Genomic DNA, 20394 nt, shown 5'->3' on the forward strand with positions numbered 1-20394 from the left:
AATGCACCATTTATTCAGCTTTCCAAATATTTGTGAAACTACATTAATGGACTTTTTTTTTTACCTTTTTTTTTTTTGCATTCTAGTTCTATTCATTCATAATCTTTGAGATCACCTCTTGTCAAAAATTAGAACAAGAAATTAAATGACCAGTTGAAATAGGGAATGATGCATTTGAGTACCCAAGACCTAAACATCTGGTTTTCGATTCCCAGGGCCTAACCTGATGGGAGCCCTGAAGCCGCTGATTGTGCTGATCTGCAGCGACCCCAGCAAGTATTCCAGCCCAGAGCTGCGGGCCGCTGCCAGCCTGGCCCTGGCAAAGTTCATGCTGGTCAGTGCAGAGTTCTGTGAGGCGCACCTTCAGCTGCTCTTTACCGTCCTGGAAAAGGTAAGAAGAAAATGATCAGATGTTGATATTTTAACCCCTTGAGGATGAGTCCCCAGTATGCTCAGGCAGGTGTCTGTGGGAAATGCATGTTGCAGCAATATCAGCCCGTACTGCATTCCGTTCAACTTTATTCTTGGCTAGTAGCTGTCTTTGGCAGGATGGGCTTTGTTAGTACCTTCCACACAGCTATGCCAATATTGCTACAAATGCTTATCTGGACATGGTGTGCCATTGGTGATGGCAATGAGTTCAAAATCTTCCTAAGAACACAAAAAGCTGCTTTGTATAACTCTGATGAAATCACTTTAATTTCTCAACCAAATATGGCATGTTGAATGGTAGTTTGATGAGATATAATATGCTCAACTGCTCGGTTTAATATCATGACATTAATTCTATTTCTGAAAATAAAAAGAAATTGAAAAAAGGGGGTGGAGATGAGAAGTTAAACGTGTATCAAGTATCAATATGTATGTTCAGGTCAAACACCAGCAAAGAGCAACCTCTTCATAGACAAACCTTATTTCTCACATGAGGGTCATCACATCACTGCATTTTTCTCTCACATCTACAGGCTCCAGAACCAATCATCCGTGCCAACACCATCATTGCCATCGGTGATCTCACCTTCCGCTTCCCTAACCTCGTGGAGCCATGGACACCAAACATGTATGCCAGGTGAGCTGAGGACCAAAAATGAAGTAAACTGTGGCAGTGATGTCCTATCTATCCAATACTGTAAAGCAAGAAACTTTCACGGCGTGAAATTTTCGCGAATTGGAGCGGACGGCCTTTATCGTAGGATGAAATTTTGGCAAATTGTCACTGGCATTCAATTCATAGAGTATGGACAAGAACTTTTCCTGTGCATTTAAAATTTGCGAAATTAAAATGCATGCAAACATTCCTTGTTTTACAGTATCCAATTTCATCCTCGCGTTGTAAATGATCAGTGATATAAAGTGTGAAACAGTGCATATCACAAGCAGTCCTGTAGCTGTTGTGGTGCAGCCATGCAACCAGGAATACCATGCTCTTTTTACTTTCTCCCTGAAGCACCATGACAGATGGCTTTCCTTTAAAAAAAAAATGTATTCTCTTAGGGCACACATATTTTGAAGCTTACTTGCAGGGGAAATAAGTGTTTTTCATTGATATTGGTAGGAGAAAAGTGCAGCAAATGTGAAGTGAGTAGATGATATGCCCTAATTGACCCTACATTGTCGGCTTGTTATGCAATGATAGAACAATGACAGCTTCATCATAGAGTCCAGTGAGCTGATCAATTTCTTGATCGTTATTGCTGGGTTTGTCTTTGTCATCCAAGGACATCAGTTTTTTTGCAATAGACGTATATTTGGGTAAAGTCAAGTACCACTAAGCTAGTGAATAAAGTCACTCACTGGAATTTACAGCCCTTCACATGGAACATTTTGCTTGTTCCCTCCCCTGCAAGCCATCATTTGCATAATGTGGCCTGCTTAGCCCATGTTTTCTCCTCTGCTGATTGATGAAGTGTGAAAATAATTAGGACCTTGCTCGGTACATGACACTGTATTAACTGAATATTCAAGTGTAGGAACTGTTTCACATCACCCCAACTTCCTGTCACCACCAGACTCCGCGACCCCTCGGCCCACGTCCGCAAGAACACCCTGATGGTGCTCACCCACCTCATCCTGAACGACATGGTAAAGGTCAAGGGTCAGATCAGTGAGATGGCGACGTGCATCGTGGACCAGGAACCGCGCATCGCCAGCCTCGCCAAGCTCTTCTTCTTTGAGCTCTCGCGGAAGGTGAGTGGTTGACGTCGACCACCGAATTCATTTCATCGTCGTCATGATCGCTTTGTATCTGGAAAATTAAACTTAGCTCTATGGGATATGAAATGTAATGCTGTCTACACCCTTGCCAAAAAAAAAAAAAAATATGTGAATTTGTCAATGTTACACTTACATCAAAGATATAGCAGCACTCAAGAGCGTAGTACTCTGGGACCATAGAAAGATTATGTCTGTGTAAAGTGATGACATATCACACAAGTTTATGACAATATGCACTTGATATGCAAAACATAGAATCACTAGCAAAATCATAGGGTTTTTTTTTTGTTTAATTTGGTATAACAACAGAAGAATACTGGAAAAAAATATCAAAATGTACTTTTTGAAGAATTTCAGTTTCCCAATCAAATGCCAATAGTTGACCTATGATACCATGTGATGTAGTAGTTTGGTATTTATGTGTGTTTCAATTTTCCATCTCCAGGGCAGTGCTGTGTACTATATTCTGCCTTGCCTTGTGATATATTAGTCTTGTCTCATATCTTTCATACCCCCCCCCCCCCCCACCATCATCGGGGCAAAGCTGTGTACAATATTCTGTCTTGTGATATATCAATTTGGTTTTATATCTTTCTTACCCTCCCATCACCAGGGCAATGCTGTGTACAACATCCTACCTGATGTCATCAGTCGACTGTCAGACCCTGACCTCAACCTGCCGGAGGACCAGTTCAAAACCATCCTCAAGTGAGTCCCTTCATCTCCCACACACTTGACACTGGAGTCTTATTGCCATTTGGAAAATTTCTTAGTACACTGTATGAAAATTGAACAGAAAAGAGGGTCCAAACCAAAAATGGGAATGAAGACTACAGGTTATGGTGTGTGCTATAAAACTTTTTTTTTCCTTCTAAAACAAAAATCAAAGATATTTTGGATCACATGTTGATAGATGACTATCACAATCTCTTTACCATAGCAAAACTATCATGATTGCAAGAGTTTTTATGCCTCCGCCAACGAAGTGGCCGGAGGCATTATGTTTTCGGGTCGTCCGTCCGTCCGTCCGTCCCGTTTTGTTTTTGTCGATATCTCAAGAACAGTGAGGTGGTTTTGCATCAAACTTGGTATGAGGGTATATCCTGGGGGGATGATACTTTGTTTGGATTTTGGGTCACGGGGTCAAAGGTCAAAGGTCACAGGTTATTTTGTGAAAAAAACGGTTGAAATTTCATGTTTTTCTCCATATCTCGCAAATGGTTCAAGGTATCTTCATGGAACTTAGTATATATGCATGTACCGATGGGCAGTGATTATCTAGGGAAGTTGGGGGTCATGGGTCAAAGGTCAGGGGTCAAAGGTCAAGGTCAACTCCTCAAAATATCACTACTTTCCTTATATTTATGCAATGCCTGAAGGATTTTTTTTTAACTTGATGTATGCATGTATAACCCAATATATATTCTGTGGGAAGTTTCTTGCCAAAAGGTCAAAGGTCAAGTGAAAGTGCTGAATTGCACTTCTTCCTCCATATCTCAAAAGTGACTCAAGGTATTATCATGAAACTTACATATTTATGCATGTTCCACCTAACAGTGATTCTCTTTGGAACTGTGAGGTCAAAGGCCAGGTTTAGATAATACTATTTTACCATTTGATACTGAAATTATACTTTTTCTCAATACCTTGAAAATTACTCAATGCATAAACTTATAAAAGGGTCAAAAGTCAAGTAAATATCATCAGTTCCCCCAAATACCTGCACTCTGATGTTTTAATCATTCATCCAATTGAACCTAGTTCTAGGAAAGTGAACATTCAGCACATTTGTGGCAAACCTGTCATTTTGATATTTTGCCAATTGTGTGAAACTGTCATCACACATTGTCAAGATATTGTACTATAGACCTATTAGGCGAACCATGCATTATGGCGGAGGCATACACCAGTCGCCGTAGCGACATTTCTAGTTTTTTTTATGTTAATATTTTCCAGGTATTGATTGCTTCTGTTCTGAAAAGAACTGTCTTTTTGCTGCCCTCCTGAAAGCTCCACAATGCAATAAATTTCTTTCATCTTCACTCACTTCTCTTTCTTCATTGTCTCCTGTTATGTAACCTGAAGAAATCCTTACTATACCCTTCAGTGCATTTTTAAATTTGTTGTAAAATGATTGCTGAATATCATGAATTCTTGAGAGACAGTAGATATCAATTAAAAATACTCCTTAAGCTCCTTGAGATTTGTTCCAGGAATGTAATACAGGGAAACCATGTTATAACAAAGTCACCAGGACTAGATATACTAGTTATAACCGGTACCTCATAGTAAACGTACCAAAAAGAAAACCAGCCTAATGCAGTAATGGAAATTGGGACTACCAAATACACCTCATTAAGAGCATCTCCTCTTTGTAAGTGAACTCGTTATACAGGGTTTCCCTCAATGAGCCATTCACACCCATGCATCTCCATTTATCTTTTTCTCCTCATTGTTGCTATTAAACACACAAGGTACCTCCTGGCCTTCATCCAGAAAGACAAGCAGGCAGAGTCTCTGGTGGAGAAACTTTGTCACCGTTTCAGGGCCACCAGGTATGAGGAGCGTGCCAGATCCATATATAAATTCAAAGTCTAAATGTGTATTGGAATGTTATCTGCGTAGCTAACTCAACATTGTACAGTCTGTATGAAAAGTATTGATCACTTCTATGATAATTTCTCGATGGGACGTAATATGCACAAAAGTTCAAGGCACGAGATGATCTGTTTACCGACAGTGCTTCAAATCTAAACCAGTTTTATATCAGTTCAGATCATGGATGTAAACCTCCTTTGTAATTACCAGCAAATGTAGATTGTTTAATGGTGACTTAGGTTTAAATCATGATATAAATTTTGACCAAGACATAGCACAATGCTTTTAGTTTACCAATTATTCATCGACATCATCTATCTCATTTTCAGATCATGTGTAAAATACACTTATCATCCAGCTGTCATCATCTTGAAACACTGACAGATCATTTACCAATTTGTACATTTGTTGTTCCAAGACCACTGCCTCTAACAACAAAGTTAGGCAGTGCCGTGCTCCAAGAGCTTGTTTTCCATGTGCAGTAATAAACAAAGTGTTTCAGCTCACCAGACGACAAAGTAGACAATGAAACCTGATCTAGAAGTTTGACAACAAAAGATCAAATAAAACAAAGTGTATCACGATCTTGACATTTGACCTGTGACCCCCAGGTCGGAGTGCCAGGTCCGGGAGTTGGCCTTCTGCCTGTCGCTGCTGAACTTCAACGATAAGGGATTCCGCAAGCTGCAGGAGAACGTGGCCTGCTACGCAGACAAAGTGGCCGACCCAGAAGTCTATGGCTACTTCACCGCCATCATCTCCAAGGCTAAGAAGACTGTCAAGCAGGAGACCAAGGTGAGACCGATGGAGATGATCTTTTTTGTTTGAGTGCCAGGACGTCTAAGACACAACAGACAGTACGTGGGCTGAAAAGATATGGGTCTTCAGAAATCACATTTAGGTTCATTCATATGTAGACAGTCATGTTTTAGCTCATATCATGAGTACAGAAAGATAAACATACACACTTAACAAAAAGTTCAATCATTACGAGTAGTGCCTAGCATGTTGTAGCAGTCATATGGCTGGGGTACAAATGTAAAAATAAATCCCAGCTGTGAATGATATCATTTTCTTCTTTTTTTTTGTAATTATTTATCAACATCACATTGGAGTACATACTTTCTTCTGGTAATAGTTGAGCACGTTTACTTATGTTGAAGATGTGTTGTTAGCATTCCTAGATTTTCATTTTGTGTACTGACTTTGTGTACTGGGGTTTCTCCTGCTTAATATTTTGCTTGCCAAATGCATTTTTTGTTTTCCATAGTAGAAAATTGTTTTATCATTTTTCTATGGCTTAACTGTCATGCTTAATTTTGCATTTACTTGCACCATGCAGAAACACAGAAAATCAAACCAAACAGGTAAGAAGGAGAGAGAATGAAGTAGTAAGGTTTCATTAATTGTTGATGAATCAATCTGTCATCCCTAAACCCAGGTGCTGGTTGAGGACTATGAACAGAAGATGGCCGAGTTTCACACCAAGGGAGTGGATGAAAACGCCACCGTTGAGAAGGCTACTAAGGCCTCCTCGGCTGCTGCTGCTCTCTCCAAAAACACTCGTACACCAGGACGTAAGTTTGACGACACCTTTGAATGAAGAGGAATCCACCATTTGGGAATGCCGCTGTTTAATTGGCACAACCGTAAAGCACAGATTGTTGTACAGATTTAGTCTTCTATTGGGAGAATTCATATTTTGATTTGGATCGATTTAGTTTGGCTTTGTATTCTGTTTTTGGTGCTTGTATGGTCTACAGCTTACTGTAGTTGCCGGCTCTTGTGACCTGTTAATAGTTCAAAATCAAGCTGTTGAAAGGGAGTTCCTAGTTCCTTTGTTGGAATATGTTCCGTCAAAATTTCCCAAAGTAAACAATATGAACACTAAAATCTTTCTGTGATAATTTCTGATATTTTTGTACTACTTTTCAGGCAAGTAAGATTCATGTTCTGCAACAATTTGGAAGTCTGCTTGCCTAACCGGGCAAATGGTTTTAAAAAAAAAAGTCATGTAGCACCCTGAATAATATTTGGAATGTTTCATTGTTCACTAAGAGCACAGCATTGATTGGTGCTGTACATTCAGATCCTGTTTACTTTGTTCCATGGCAAATCATTTTTTGGTTCACAAAGTACAAGTGCATTGATTTGCCAAGTTACTGTTACTAAAGTGACATATTTACTTCATGTCCTCTCTGTACATGCTGTTTGTCTCTAGAATTTGATTGAATGCTAATATGATTAGTTGATCAATCCTCCCATTATTACTTTGATAGGATTATGTTTGGGTATCATGCCCTTTTATCTGTTGAACAGATGCAAATAGTGCCATTCTATCTGTGTATCTCCGAAGCTAAACTTTTGAAAGAAATTTTTTGTTAAGACAAGAGAGGAAGGGTGAAGAGTAAAGATGAAAACTTCTTTAGATCCATACAGTTTATTTGTTGTTGTTTTTTCCTCTCCTTTGTGAAGTCCAATTGGTGTTAGAAATGTCCAGCAACTGAAATACTGTGTCTTGTGTCCTGATACCACAGCTAGGAAACGAGGTAAGAAGGGGCAAACCCCTGCAAGAGCTCTAAGGGAGAAGGACCTCAATCGCGACAGCGAAAACGATGAGGACGACAACCTTGATGACGATGATGACAGAGCTGGTAGACACAAGTCAAGCCTCACCGCCTCTCTACCAGACCCAGGTTCTGCACCTCGTATCAGCAGGAAGGGGCGTAAGAAGGTCCCCCTTCCCATCCCTTTCTCCAGCGATGAGGACAGTGATGACGTGTTTGCCCCGCCTCCCAAGCCAAAGGTTGGTGCAATCTTGATGCCACTTTGAAAGAAATAACTGAAAACCATAACACAGACTGAAAAAGAATGGGTGAATTACATATTGGAAGAAGCAACCTTATGTAGCAAGGGTGTTTGATCAGACCCATCTCCATTGCATTTGTTTAAAGAGGATGGCTAGTAACTGATCAGTGGGAATGCTGGAGGATGATTGTTCCAATCCTTGTGGGATTCATTTAAGAGTACATTATATATCTATTGTTTGTGTGAAAATTATTTGCTTCAGAATGGTCTCATATTCAAGTAATGTGCAGTTTTATGTTTCCAGGTTAGCGTGCCTGGTCAGTGATGGGGCATTAATCTACACATTACTTGAATATGAGACCATTCTGAAGCAAATAATTTTCACACAACAGTAGATATATAATGTACTCTTAAATGAATCCCAGAATGATTGGAACAATCATCCCTCAGCATTCCCACTGATTCCCACTGGTCGGTTACTAGCCATCCCCTTTAAAAAGTTGCAAATACAGTTGAACCTCTATTATCCGGCCTCCCTTTATCCGGATCTCTCTATTATACAGACGCAATCTCGCCGTGATTTTTTTTTTTTTTTAAATAATTACGGGAGGAAAGGGGGATTCCCAACTCCTTGAGAACTCCTACACAAACACACATGAATTACATATTACTTCCAACATGATTAACATACATTACATCAAATTTCCTTCCAAATTGCTTACCCTCAGACATTTTAACATCCCCAAACATCCCCAAATGTAACAATGAAAAGGTTGCAGTATACACATTACTACATGTGGTACTACAATGGGCTACATCAGTACATGTGTATGTATATGTACATGTATAAAGCATTGAGTCTCCCGTAACCGGCCAAATCCCTTATCCGGATGAGCCCCGGTCCCGACTTCTCCGGATTCGAGAGGTTCAACTGTACTACATTTATGGAATGACCATTAACATGAGATTTAAGATAATGATGTAGCAGTTTGAAACAGGAGGGCAAGCCCCATAAATTACTTTTAAAATTATCATAATCATATCACTTTCTACCAGAGACTGACAGTACACTATAGTTACCTTCGTATCAATTACAATTTTTTAATCTTTTTCTTTGTAATTGGGAAATAAACTTACCTTATTAAAGTCCCGGTCTCCTTGGAATGACAAAAATGTGTAATCAGCATGAGCTGAATTCTGTTTGTAGTTCTCACTCCATTCTCACTCCATTCTCACTCCATTCTCACTCCATTCTAACTCCATTCTCACTCCATTCTCACTCCATTCTAACTCCATTCTAACTCCATTCTCACTCCATTCTAACTCCATTCTCACTCCATTCTAACTCCATTCCCACTCCATTCTAACTCCATTCCCACTCCATTCTAACTCCATTCTCACTCCATTCTCGCTCTACTCTCACTCCATTCTCACTCCATCATTGCTCCATTTTTCATTCTTACTCAATTTTTCTTCCATTATCGCTCCATTCTCACTCCATTCTAACTCCATTCCCACTCCATTCTAACTCCATTCCCACTCCATTCTAACTCCATTCTCACTCCATTCTCACTCCATTCTCGCTCTACTCTCACTCCATTCTCACTCCATCATTGCTCCATTTTTCATTCTTACTCAATTTTTCTTCCATTATCGCTCCATTCTCACTCCATTCTAACTCTATTCTCACTCCATTCTTACTCCATTCTCACTCCATTCTAACTCCATTCTAACTCCATTCTAACTCCATTCTCACTCCATTCTAACTCCATTCTCACTCCATTCTAACTCCATTCTAACTCCATTCTCACTCCATTCTAACTCCATTCTCACTCCATTCTAACTCCATTCTCACTCCATTCTCGCTCTACTCTCACTCCATTCTCACTCCATTATTGCTCCATTTTTCATTCTCACTCAATTTTCCTTCCATTATCGCTCCATTCTCACTCCATTCTAACTCTATTCTCACTCCATTCTTACTCCATTCTTACTCCATTCTCACTCCATTCTAACTCCATTCTAACTCCATTCTAACTCTATTCTAACTCCATTCTCGCTCCATTCTCACTATATTCCCACTGTCTGTTCATACAGGTGAAACTTGAGGCAGAGTCTGATGATGAGAACAATGAGAATGTGAATCCCGGGAGATCCACCAGCAAGAGATCCGCCAAACCCAGCGCCAAAACACCGGGTAGGAGACGTAAACAGCAGCAGCAGCAACCCTCCGAGCTTGAAACTTGAATCTCCGTGGCTATACCCCATTGTCTCATACTGTCCTATGTAAAAATTTCAAAATTGCCACTTGTGTCTGGATTGTCATGATATTTTATGATAAATGCGGAACTGTATATCATTATGCTGTATTCTAAAAAAGACTTTGCACTGTGAATAAGCACTCTGAATATGGAAGACACCTGATAGCTGACATCAGGTAAAAATAGAAAATCATGTGGTTAATTAAAGACGGAGCACTTTAAATTGTATATTTCTCAGGCAAGCTTAGAGACGCTCATGTCCCCTGGCATACTCTTCTTAATTGCTCCCCTGTAATGTTCCTTTGAATTTCAGCCCACGGTCGGCATGCATTAGGAACCAAACACAATATGTCCATGTAAAGTCTGTGTTGTTTTTGTGTCAATTCAATTCATTTCAAATTTTATATTCATTTTGCAACAGAATAAACCATTAAATAATTGAAATTTGATATACATTTGAATAACATACCAAAAGAAAAATACCATAATGTTAATGTCTACAATTGAATATGAAATACACATGTGTATTCTGAAGAAAAAGACCATTCAAAAACATAACTTTATGATACAAGTGATGGGATGCATCTCAGAAAGTCTGCCAGAGCTATTCAATGAGATGAACAGTTTTTCATTTGCATTGAATTGACATTGAATGGAGTTTTGTTAAGTTTTTGAAACTTGCCAATTAAACAGTCAAATGCTAATGCTCAACTGAGTTGCAAGCTCTATAATTATCTCATTCCCTTGCACTTGCAGTCAATGAGAGTATTATCAACACAACATGCTGTACCTGAAATCTGCATCCAACATATTGTATTGAATAAGATTTTGCTATAGAGATTGCAATGAACTAAAAGGTGAAGACTTTCATTCCATTGCTGGTATATGTACTGTATATCTGATGGATTTTGCAGATCTGCTGAGTGATCAAGTGAATGTCAATTGTAAATATGATTTTTTTTAAATATATATATATAATTATTCTGTATTAGCTGTTGAGGATTATGTCTAAGAATATGAGAGCTGGCATTGTGTGGTGGGAAAAGAGTGAGCAGCTGAATTGTAGCTCATTACATGTATTTTGACTTTTTCTGCCTTTTGGGGGTCAATTGGAATACACAGTGGAGCCTATGGCTATGTTTCATCTCACAGATTTCTGTTCATTAGCTTTTAAAGGTCCTGTTTACCTTTGGGAACAGTGATTTAAAAAAATTCAAGATATGACATTTAATGCATATGTGTAGGTCTGTTGTACCACAAAACATCCTATCGTATAAAATTTTCGTGATAAAGCCTAAAATATAAGGAGATGTCTGTATTTTTCTCAATAAACCGTAACTGTAGACGGTTTAGTCTGGAAGCATTTTTATTATAAGTATTGTTCACATTTTGTATATTTAACAATACTTAACATCAATTTTAGCGATTCAAATTTTTACAGTGGTTGTTTCTATCCCGAACTCACATTTTAGAACTATTTTAAAGCACTAATGCTGGGTTTTTGTTTCATCTGCAAATAGTATATTATGCCTTTAATGACCCATTGAAGATGAGTCCCAAGTATGCTCAGGCAAGTGTTTATAGGAAGTGTGTGTTGTAGCAAAATCAGTCTTTTCTTCAATGGGTTGAGTATCACCTGAAAGAAAGGAATAGAACAAATATCCCACTTTCAAGTTTTCTATTATCATTAATCCTTATGACATAGGAAATCTAGAAACGTGTTGAAAATGAATCTTGTATAGTTCGGTGTAAATATTTTTTATGGTGATAGTGTAGTGCAGCTAATAAAAATGTATCCATGCACCAATGCCCTGCAGTCTTGAATTTTGTTTGTTTTGTTTGTAAGAATTTTGATTCAGTGTAGTGAAGTTTCTCCTATTTTCAACTGTAATTTTAAACCGTTCATTTGCAAATTATGTGTTACATCAGTCACTTTGGTAGTTTCACATCAGTAGTAGATCAGTGTTTAACTTTATTGAAAGTGTCCAGGACATACTGTTTGTGTATGTGTGTGTGTGTGTGTGTATATATATATATATTGTGCATAGATTATGTGTATGCATCTCTTTGTGTTTGCGAGTGTGTGTGTGTGTGTGTGTGTGTGTGTCTTTGAGCTTCTGTGTCAGGCATTGCAATGTGTGTTCTTAGTACGCATACAAATTAGTGTGGGTGTGTCGAGAGCGTTGACTGTGTGTTACCGCTTTGCCATTTTGTTTGTGTGTACAGTGAGTTGTGCCCTTATTCTCTTTGAATGATTTTATGATCGCAATGTCAAAATATTATTTTCTTCATTGCAGACCATCTAATAACAAATGCGCACTGCCACATACTCATCTCTCTCTAAAAAAAGTCGTAGGAATGGATTGTTACGTTTCGGATGCAGTTTGGTAACTTCATTTAAAGCCCTGAGTAGGTTTACCGAATTTAAAAACGAATTCCTATGTGAATATGGTACAGCTGTAATCAAAATTGGTAGTGCTGAACAAGTTATTTATGATTTCTCTCGACATTTTTTTTTTCTTCTTTTTTTTTGTGAAAAAGACTCTTTCTTGCCAATTTTTATCCTCTCCCATTTTTCCGCTATACGCTGTTAGTCGCTACGTCTGTGGAGCCGAATGTTCTTCAGCGACGTGTTTACGATGACCAATGTGCGCGCGTTCTTGACAGACTAATGGTAAGCGCCAAACTCGGTGTGGCCAACTAAAAGGAAGAAAACATCCAGCTTTGGTGGAGGGATGCGACTCAGCTCGGTCGAAGTCACGTTCTTATTAGTTCTGTTTGGCGAGAGTAAAATGTATTTGCATTGTCACTTTACTCCGTGGTGATCTACACACTCCATCTCGTTTCTTTGTGCAAATATTGAATAATGGTCTGCATGTTCAAAGACCAAGTCCCCTCCGCCATGTTTGCTGCGCACAGTAATTCAAACAAAAGACATTACAGGCATACAGTTCGCGGAACCGGAATTCAGCTTCATCCCCGCCGGGCGGCGTGTTTTTTTTTAGACGGCACAGATTGGGGAAACTAAAAATCTATCGGGGACCCTATCCCTAAACCTAACCCTAATCCTAATCCTAACCCTAACCATCAAACCCTAACCCTAACCCTAACCCTAACCCTAACCCTAACCCTAACCCCAACCCTAACCCTAACCCTAACCATAACCAAAAACCCTAACCCAACGTTTTTCCCATAGGTTTAACACGCGCCATGCCCCAATCTGTGCCGTCTTAAAAAAAACACGCCGCCCACACACATACCCACACACATACCCACACAAATGTGGGGTAGCCCTGACATGCACAACAGGATGGTAGGGCCTATATTTATCGGCAAAATTGCTCGTTATAGGTGTTTGTCAGTGACGGAGATTTAGGGAGATTTAAGCAAAGAAGGTCAAGCTTAGTGAATATACATGTTATAAGTAATTCCTCATTAACTTACATGTACATACGCCTTCGATGTAAACTTCTAAATGAGCTCTCTGGGGTATACAATATACATAACGCAGTGCATTTGAACTACTAGTATACGTGTACATGTAAATAATATTGTATTTGACTAATGCATTCTGCCTCAAGTCATTGACATCAAACATACGTACACCCAACTTAAAGCTAAAACATAATTCTCAGAAGGGCTCAAAATTCATCTTCCGCCATTTGGAATTTGCTTACAAAAAGTCGAGAGGGTCTACCAGGAAACTTTGTCTGGCTGACGAGATTTTCCATGATAAAGTATTGTTTTAGAGTACATGTACTGTATTTTGAGATCAAAAGTGTAAAATATTTCCGATCGTATGCATACGGCTTTTATCCATGAAACGCGCCCTTTCTATTTAGTGGTGTGGATGGGTAGAATGTTAAGTGATGATCGATCAATCGTATTTTCCAACAAGCTGCGTGCGACTCACTCTGTCTAGCATGTCGAGCGCGAAAGATCGGTGGATACTGCCGTGGCCGTGGCCGAGGCCCGATTTGTCGGTTATCGATAATCTGTTGTAAAAATTTGCTTAGCAACCAGATTTCACGGTCTGGTATGATCTGAAATTGTACTTCGGTGAACCTTTTAGGGTAATACAACTGCATTTCCCTTTTTTCCGTCGTTCCTCAACTAAAATCGTGTTATCATGGTTATTACAGCGTTATTTCGCTCATTTCTTATGTAAATGATGTACATCTACAAGCAAATTTAACAGTTCTGCAGGAATTTTTCATGAGAATTACGTTTCTCTTTATGAGGGCCTTTGATATGGGAAGAGGTGCGCATGAGTCAGTATTTTATCCAGCGAGGTGGGCCACGTTCTTCTGCTTTCATGAACAATCATTACAATGTATATATCATAATCTTATTTGTATAACCTTCACGTTTCTTCCATGTTTGACCACGTTGACGGTAGAGGTTATCGGAAGATAGGTCAATCCCAACGCTGCTGCCCTCGCTTTCTATCCCTCCCCTCAACCCACCCCCTCCTCTCTCTCTCTCTCTCTCTCTCTCTCTCTCTCTCTTGTCTTTTCCTGGTATGAGGCATGAATATTAGATGATCACACATCAAATATCGCAGCGGATGCAGGAATATATCAACAACAAAGGCTCAAGGATACACGACCTACTTCCACCTCAATTAGTGAGGTGTCTCTTTATTGTCGATGCACAAACATGTCTATCGTGTGGGAGCTCTCGAAAACAAATCGAAAATACATGTCACTGCATGTGTATCATGAAGCTGCTTCGAAGCGAAAGTTTTCTGTAAGAGTATGCCCCACCCACTCCCCTACACCCCAATATTATACAATTGGACTTTTCGTATTGATAACCTTCAAAATAATCAAACCATCTATATGCTAATATAGAGTATGAAATTATAACTTGTTACCTATATAACATGTTGTCGAAACCCCATTTAATCTGGTTCAGTGATCATGGGGGGGGGAGGCATACTGTACAGATGATGTCCATAAAATGCACATTAAGTCCGCTCCACGTTGCTGACGACAGGCAACTTGCCCACATAGAATCACTTGACACGTGTTAACACGTACTGACACGTGATGAAGAGTCGTGATATAAAATAAAATTGTCACCATGAATCAAAATATTGTCTGGATCCTACGATAGAAGGTAGCAGCATCAATAGCCGGGTTCACACGTACAAAATAGCGGGATGACGATCGCGATGCAAATCTCGAGATTTGCATCCCGCTAATTGATGTACGTGTGAACCCGGCTATTGTGTTTTCTTGCGGGGGGGGGGGGGGGGGGGGGGGAGGCGGGAAATCCGCGTAGGTGTAGAACCCCTTCCGCGGATATAGTGTGAAAGCATACTGAGTAAACACAACAGAAGTCACTGGGCTGTTGACAGAATATAAAACCTTTTGAATTTCTGTCTATGATATATACGTTGAGATAGACACCGTGTGTTATACGTTTACGTGTATCTTATAGCTTAAAGGTTTTACGACATACAAAATGCAAGTTGATTTGTGTTGATTCATGTTACCCTCAACATCACTTTTGCAGTGAAACGAATATCTAGAAACAATCCATAGTGTATTTCTAAATAATTGTTCTTGCATGTTTCTTCAGATTACTTCGTTACGCCACACACAAAAAACCCAACAACAACCTTCCAGACCAAGATTCTGGTTGTGACCTCATCTGTCAATCATTGCTAAAGTACTGATATGTTTAACAAAAGACATTGGAATGTACCTTCCCTTCGACTCAGCATATAACTTGCATGTTTCTGGGATATTAATGTGACTAACAAAAGACATGGCGAGGGAACGTGCAAGTTATGCTCGGTCTCAAGGAGGGTGCATTCCAGTGTCTGTTCTTAATCATATTATATAGTACTTTAGCAACGATTGACAGATGAGGTCACCACCAGAATCTTGGTGTGGAAGATTTTGTTTTTGTTTTTGTTTTGTTTTTTGTCACGAGTGGGCGTATCCAAGTAATCTGAAAAAAAAAAATAGACGAAAATTATCAAGAAATATATGGAATGTTTCTAGATATTCGTTTCACCGGAAAAGTGATAAAAAGGGTATCATGAATCAACACAAATCAACATGCATTTGTATGCCATAAAACCTAGATTGCACTGCCACAACCCGTCTTGTGTAATGAAAATATGGCCCGAAAGAGCTTTCGTGGCTTGGCTGCACATAATAGCAACTGCAGCCTTGACCTCGATTTCTGCCCACTGTAGTAGCGCAAAATAAATATTAGCAAGCGCAGTACTTCAGCCTAGTGTAATGGTATACTTTGCTTGGAATCATGTTGAGTCAGCCACGAAATTCCAAAGGACGCCACCAGTTCCGAAATAGCTTCACCATGAACTCCGGCGCCAAAAGACAGGCACTTGACGACGACCGCTCGTCGAGAAAGCAAATCAGCAGGACAGAGGGAAACTCTATGCCCCAGCTCTGGAGTGGACACTCATGAGACCTTGGTCAGTTTCGACCATAATATGAGAAGTCTAGAAGCCTTCAACTCTCGATTGTTTTGCCTTTTCCCAAGTCTCACTCCGAATTAGAAGAGCTGATTCAGAGCTGCCTTGCCATCAGTAAGCCTTGAATGACATCGTAATTAAGATCTAGTGATCTCAATAATACACCCTACCACAGATAGGTACCTACATCAAAACAAAGCGTCGACCAAACGAATGGGGAGAGCAAAGGAACAATATCTCAGAATGTAGTTCAGGAAAGTAAGTTAATTGCCCATGTTTTGATGTTTTTGATGTTTGGAGCTCCGCACATGCTTTTTTTTTCGCCTGGTTACTCGTTAAATAAAGGCAGGGGAAAAAACTTATGACAAGGGATACAGAATTAATCAGCTAGGGCATAATATGTAGGGTACCAATTAAGGATTAGTTTGATTTTGTTGCATTGCCAAGAACTTTTGCAGGAATCACGTGTCGTGGAGATGGCCGGAAGAATACTTCCATTATTTCTTGAACTCCTGTTTTCCTCAATTTTGTGGGGTATAACTGGCGACAAATATAACGAAAACCCAAAACTTAAATCAAGTTTTGACCACTCATGTATAAGCAAGACAAATACCGCATACTCACAAAAAGTATAAACATTTTGAAGGCAATTCGTAATGTGTATTCAAGGCACTTATTCAATGGTCTATACTGTGTAAATACGTTACACATAGGTGTAGGGCCTATCAGGTATATTTCTTTACCATTTGTGTTTACCGTTGTTTGTCAACATTTATTGCTGTTTTTCAATATCTAAAAGATTCATTTTTAAGTTTGAAAAATAAACCGAACATAAAATATCCTTGTCGGATTAAGAAGAAAAAAAATTGGCCCACGTCAGCTCAAAAACACTGGCAAATCAAACAAATTACGTGAAAATAGATTTGACAATCGCAATGTCGTCATTTTTAGTGTTCAATGTCAAAGGTGGTAACAGATGTGTAAAACTGTTTTAGTTTAATACTTTCCATCATGACGGAATTAGGCTGTGTGTCATTACAATCTTTTCGTCTGCTACTATCTTGGAATTGTTATAGGAATATTAGAAAGGTTTGCAGAATAAGAGACGGCAACAAGAAAAGATGACACGGATTGTCTTTGTTTTGATAAGCCGACTCAGAATAAAAAGATGCATACAGAGAAGTGCAGAAAGTTTTCGGTAGTCAAAACATCGCAGTTAAAATATCCATAAGTCGGTAAGTTATATACTTACCATGCTTACGTCCAACTATAAGTGATGACGCATTCATGTTTTCATTTTGTTGAAGCTGCAGAACAGACAGGGAAAATAGCCGTGCTAATGGTGTTAGATGATAGCATAGCAGACATTAGCAGATAAAGAGAAAAAACCAACAGTATCGACGAGTGTATCTACGAACTGCTACCTGTATGTTAGAAAGATATGATCCTGAATTACTTAAGAAATGGGAATCTTCCCTTATGGGAGGGTTACCAATAATAATGTTATAATTGGTATAAGTGGAGAAGAGGATGTTCTTCCTCCGACAGATGCTGACGTCCCCGAAGTTCATTCTATTTTTGAACAATGGTGTCCTATTTCATACAATCCCCCTAGAGCGTGCTCAACTCAGATTTAGCAGAATGTTGAAACGATTCTTCTCGACTCGAGATGTCTCGTGGTTCTAATCACCGACTAAACTTTAAGATTGCGAACTTTCGAGTGCGTCCACACTGTGCTAAACTACAAGCTAATCATCGAGAGTTAAGTTTTCGACCTGAACTTAAAGTTTAGGAACAGCGTGTGAACCTAACTTTTAATTCACTTGCGCAATTAGATTTTAACAAAATATATTGCAACCCTGGTTGTGATTGATTAATGATTATTGGTATTTTCTGCTCCCTCCCTCTTTATATATATGTCTCTGTCCTGTCTGCCTGCCTGATTGTCTCTGTCTCTGTCTCTCTTTCTCTCTCTCTCTCTCTCTCTCCCTCTCTCTCTCTCAAAATATCTCTATATACATTTTACATTATATTTACACGTTTTACAGTACATGTATATGGCTTAGCATAATCTTTCTCAACCTTCTTATACCATATTTTCATTTGATTGAATTGGATTTCATTTCATTTATTCGTTTTCATTTTCAGCAAAAGAATTATAAAAGTAACATACTTATATATATCATGCTTATAAAATCATTCTCATTAGATCCATTTCATTTATTCGTTTTCATATTTAGCAAAAAAAAAGTCAGAAAAATATAAAGGTAACATAATATTATATATCATGCTTATAAAATCATTCTCATTAGCGTCGTCCTTATTTTCATGGTTGTCAATGTCATACTGTCTGTATTATGTTATGCTGTCCGTATATGATTTTGGATGTCAATGTCAGAAAAGGGTTGTGAGCTGGCAAATTACTTGACACATGCTTGATGGGTTCTTGGTTTGCAGAGGCCCGAGGGGCAGATCACTTTACTAGAGCTGGATGTGTGTTGAATTGCGCTTGAAAATGCAGCCGACATTTAGAAAATTTTGAAATTTGTTTGTTTGTTAGTTTTTTTTCGTTGGTTTGGTTCATGGCCGGCGCCACGTTTTAAAAAGTGTGTGTGTGGGGGGGGGGGGGGGGCTTACCCACGCTTCTAAGCCCTCTGGTACAACACACACACACACACACACACACACACACACACACACACATGGTTTAAACCATGGACAAAAACCATGGAGCGCCAAGTGTCGCACGGAATATTTCGTTAAGAAATTGGTCATTTCGTCGACAAAATGACCATTTCATTAACAAAATTATCATTTCGTGGACGAAATGATCATTTAGTTACAAAATGTTGTCATTTCGTTACAAAATAATTATTTCATCGACGAAATGACTGGTGGTTCCATGGTTTTTGTCCATGGTTTAAACCATGGTTTCATTTGTACCACCTTCGTAAATTCGGGCCATATGTATTCCTATGTCCTATAAAAAAAAAGTGGGGGCGAGTCCCACCCCCCTCCCCCCCCCCTTCCCGTTCCGCCGACCCTGTGGTTTTCTTCATGTTTCGCTATCTGTGAAAGACGTTCTGAATGAGATAATCGGGTAATCGGGGATTTCAAAACTGTAGTCTTTCAAAACTGCGTCAAAGAATCACTTCCTCTGCTCACCCCCTCAAATATCAAACTATCCCCTGTAGAGGTACGTCTTGCATTTCAGCTATCGTTTAGTTTGTTTCACTCTGCAATACTCGCAGTGAAATCAGAGCATGATGTCTCCGTGGATACAATTTATGCTCAGTAGTCTTGACACGTACAGCTGCAACTTCGAAGAGGAGGAGAGGTATGATGGGTAAAACACAAATACGTCAGCATGTGTTGAGCGTCGCATCGGTTTTCCATCGATTGCCGCCAATGAAAGGCAGTTTCTAATTGCTGGTTGTTTTTGTTGTTATTCTGTTCGTCCCCAACGGTTGCGAGTGGAGGGTGAACATCGTTCAATATTGGAACAAAGGATGATGGTAATGCTAACTTGTGAATGTTGCGTCATCAATTTCAGGCACATCCATCACGCGCAGCCTACGTTTCGTTTTTTTTGTTTTGTTTTGTTTTGTTTTTTCAACGCGATGTTGTATTGATTGTTTGGCAAGAAGAAAACACTGAACAATGATAATGTCACGGTCCATGGATTACTTTTTTTTTACTGGCAAAACGTTGTTTTATTTCCATCAGTGATAGTGTTATATGTTGCACAAAATAATTGAGGTCGAATATAGGTCAGAATTATGTAAGTCGCCAAAAGCTCAACTCTGATTGGCTGATCCATAATAATGCCTGACTTATGTTTTCATTTTCCTGACTTTTGTTTGACGGCATATTTCATGTAAAAGGGCCCAGGTCATTCAAAGGAAGTAGCAAGGGTGACTCTACGCAATAATCTATGCGTATAACTCAACGTCACATACTATTTTTGACGACCAAAGACTTTGACTGTAAAGTAGGCCTATCTAGCACAATCAAAATCATTACCGCACATTCACAGTGTTTTCCTTGATTACACTGTTA

General features: G+C 39.2%; 1 protein-coding gene across 1 annotated transcript in view; it reads left to right on the top strand.

The window, feature by feature from the left end:
- Window positions 1-9867, top strand: part of LOC139741453 (condensin complex subunit 1-like) — a 38285-nt gene extending 28418 nt beyond the window's left edge. The window contains exons 24-32 of the mRNA XM_071652035.1: window positions 216-391; window positions 966-1069; window positions 2010-2187; window positions 2828-2922; window positions 4689-4769; window positions 5424-5607; window positions 6254-6389; window positions 7350-7618; window positions 9718-9867. Of these exons, the coding sequence (XP_071508136.1) occupies window positions 216-391; window positions 966-1069; window positions 2010-2187; window positions 2828-2922; window positions 4689-4769; window positions 5424-5607; window positions 6254-6389; window positions 7350-7618; window positions 9718-9867 (1373 nt within the window). The remainder of the gene's footprint in view (window positions 1-215; window positions 392-965; window positions 1070-2009; window positions 2188-2827; window positions 2923-4688; window positions 4770-5423; window positions 5608-6253; window positions 6390-7349; window positions 7619-9717) is intronic.
- The last annotated feature ends 10527 nt before the right edge of the window (window positions 9868-20394 follow it).

This window comes from Diadema antillarum, unplaced genomic scaffold, assembly GCF_040938485.1.
Source record: "Diadema antillarum isolate AM-2024a unplaced genomic scaffold, OU_Dant_1.0 seq00000931_RagTag, whole genome shotgun sequence".
Taxonomy (NCBI): Eukaryota; Metazoa; Echinodermata; class Echinoidea; order Diadematoida; family Diadematidae; genus Diadema; species Diadema antillarum.